Source organism: Daktulosphaira vitifoliae, unplaced genomic scaffold (genome assembly GCF_025091365.1).
Source record: "Daktulosphaira vitifoliae isolate Bord-2020 unplaced genomic scaffold, ASM2509136v1 Scaffold_3, whole genome shotgun sequence".
Classification (NCBI taxonomy): domain Eukaryota; kingdom Metazoa; phylum Arthropoda; class Insecta; order Hemiptera; family Phylloxeridae; genus Daktulosphaira; species Daktulosphaira vitifoliae.
The window spans coordinates 9,561,161-9,564,258 of NW_026099574.1; the positions used below are offsets into that span (position 1 = coordinate 9,561,161).

Sequence of the window (3,098 nt, forward strand, 5' to 3'; positions counted from 1 at the left end):
GAAAAAAAAAAAAAAAAAAAAAAAAAAAAAAAACACATCTTAGTAAAACCAATACCTTCTCAGCTTCGCATCGAAGCTGAAATTAATAAATTAGTAAAATTATTTACTCTTGTAGTTGAATACTTTTATCATATCAAATCTAATTCGACAATAATATTTTAAAAATATTAGAAATAAATTATTTTAATTGTTTGTATGGATAAAGCTGTTTAAGCTACTTTTCATTTGATTAAGGGATTTTTTTTCAATTTTTGAGGGTAATATCTTCAATTAAACACGTATTTTAATCATTTGACATATCGTTGAAAAAGTAGGTTAAGTGAGGGTAGGAAAAATAAATCGCAGCCACAAAAAAAAAAAACACATAGTAAAATAATATTTATATGAATAAGAAATATCTTCTCACGAGGGGAGACGACAATGATGAGATTCTTGATATTTATTGAAGTTAATAAATCTAAATGAGATAAAAATCAAATGATTTCAACATTTTTTCTAAAAAATGAAAATTGCAAAATGTTACTTGTCACAGACGGATTTGAACCTGGTACCATATCCGTGAAGGACACAAGTGTTATCGATTCGGCAACTGTTCGTCGCTTTCACTATGTAATAAAATTAGTAATTTAAGCTAATTCAAATTTTAAAGTTACTTTTTGGACTTTAAAAAAGTAATAAAAATTTAAATAAGTTTAAGTCTTATGGACTTTATTCTAAATAATAATATATGCTTTAATTTAAGATTAAGTAAAAGTGTCAATATTTTCGGAACATTTTCAAAAGTTAAGTTAAAGAAGCTAGTTTTTGTAAAATGTTGCTATTTTAAATTCTTCCCTGTGAGCAGGTTAAGTGTTAGATTTTCAAAAAAGATGATATAAAATGAAAAGAAAATATCAAAGGTTTTAATATAAAAATAAATTAGGTTAATTTGTTAATTTTTGAAAAAGTTATGGTAATTTAAAAAAAAAAAATTGAAAAATTACAAAATTTACCGATTATAAAAAATGTAATTTTTTTGGAGATTTCCCCCATTTACGGGAAACTAGGAATTGTTTTAATTTTTAAGGGTAATGTCTTCAACTAGATACGATTTGTGATGTTTTGACATATTGTTCATCAAAATCGGTCCAGTGAGAGCTGAGAAAAAGTGGCAACAGACACAAAAGAAAAAAAAACACATGGTAAAATTAATACTTTCTCAGCTTCGCATTGAAGCTAACAAATTTTTACTGTTTATTATTAGATATAAACATTTAAAAATTCAAATTGTTTTGAGTATACATGTATAATATACAGGGTGTTCAGTAAGTCAGGAAACGGGTATCTATTGTTCTCATTGTTTGTAACAATGAGAACAATAGATACCCGTTTCCTGACTTACTGAACACTCTGTATAAGGGATTTCAAATATAGGTAGCTAAATGATTTTTTGTGACGATATTCGCAGGTATAAAGCCTTTATTATCAATGGTAATAAGGTACATTGTTGTGAGTCTATAAATACACTAACTGGCAATATAGAAATTATATCTATTGATAGTCATAATTGAAAAATTAATACTTCGTGACTGTGACAGCGATGTAATAAAAAACTAAAAAGTAATAAATAAATATAGTTAAAAGACTAAAAAACACGCTTTTAAAGCATATCAAACTTCCCTTGTATTCAAGCTTCTAAAACATTGACTATTAGGGTAACTCGTATAGTTATCGAACAATTAAGGATTTATTAAACTATTTATACAATAGATTTATCATTACGAAATCTGGATATAAAATGTTTATCTTCTCTTAAATTTTAATTATTTTACCGATATAAAAATAGACCTACTAGATTGTATTTAGCCAAAAAGGCCTTGTAATTGAACCGAATTTTTGTTTACTCTAGCATATCTAAGTTTCAACAATAGCTTTTTCATTATATCATTCGAAGTCATGAATCAATGAACACAATTACTCAACTTTGATATTAAAAGATAAAATTTCAAGTAATTACAATGGAAATGATTTATTGGACGGTATTCAGTAATCGCACTGGTTATTCTATAGCAAAAATAAAATTTCTGAGTAAGAGATCCTTTAAGTTCTTTCGGCACGTCCCTATATTTTTTGCTTGTCAAAAATGTTAGCATGTAGTTTTTTATGATATTTCCAAAGAAGTAATTCAAATTGGTGATAAACTAGATGATAATAAAAACTCTTAGCTAAAGATTGATGTACTTACGTCTTTTGTCAAATGCAGTCGATCTGATGGAATTTGATGTTTTGTCACATAACTTTCAGTTATGTTTATTACTGCAACTATCTTATCAATTACAATAAAGATTAAAATAACGGTACTTAATAATCTCAGGTGCGTAAGCACCATGATGTTTCTTTGAGTATATTTTTACGTTAATTTCTATTTTAGAGTTGAGATAATTGAACAAAATTTTTTTTTTAAAGTATATAACTCATAAGTTATAGAAAATATTTATTTTTATTTATTTATAATTCAAAATAACAATTCACAAAAAATTAACGATTTATATTATGCGTATTATTTTTATTTTATTATCTATTTTGATATTGTAATATAAAAGTTTTTACTTAATTTTTTTTAGTGTAAAAGTATAAATATTATTTGCGGAGCTTATATACTACTATATTACAACATAAAACGATGACAAATTAAAAATTTTAAAAAAACTATTAAAAACCTTATTTTATACCGCAGTTTATCCGTTAATAATCACTATTAATGTTAATTTAAACCAAGTCGGTGAACTATTAGATATCAAATAATAAATAAACATTAGTGTACGCGTATTGAGCCGTGGACCTAAACTTTATGAGTGCTCGAGTTGTCTAAGAGAAAGTGTGAATCTAATCAACAATTAGTTTGGTAATTGACCTATGGGGGGTCATCATTATAACAACAGCATAACTGATTTGAAGAAAGAGAAAGACGGTCAATAGTACAACAACAGTTTGTATATTTAAAATATCTTGCTGCAATGGTATGACGTTTCATAATTACTATAGAGTATGCGGACACGGTTCTTCTACAAATTGTAAACAAATAACTGGGAATTTATGTCGCAATAAATTTCACGTAC

At 26.0% G+C, this 3,098-nt stretch overlaps 1 protein-coding gene across 1 annotated transcript in view; it reads right to left on the reverse strand.

Annotated features, from left to right (window-relative positions):
- Nucleotides 1-2,460, reverse strand: part of LOC126900395 (glutamyl aminopeptidase-like) — a 12,173-nt gene extending 9,713 nt beyond the window's left edge. Inside the window, exon 1 of the mRNA XM_050676073.1 lies at nt 2,225-2,460. Within this exon, the coding sequence (XP_050532030.1) occupies nt 2,225-2,368 (144 nt within the window). The 5' untranslated portion in view covers nt 2,369-2,460. The remainder of the gene's footprint in view (nt 1-2,224) is intronic.
- Between the last annotated feature and the right edge of the window lie 638 nt (nt 2,461-3,098).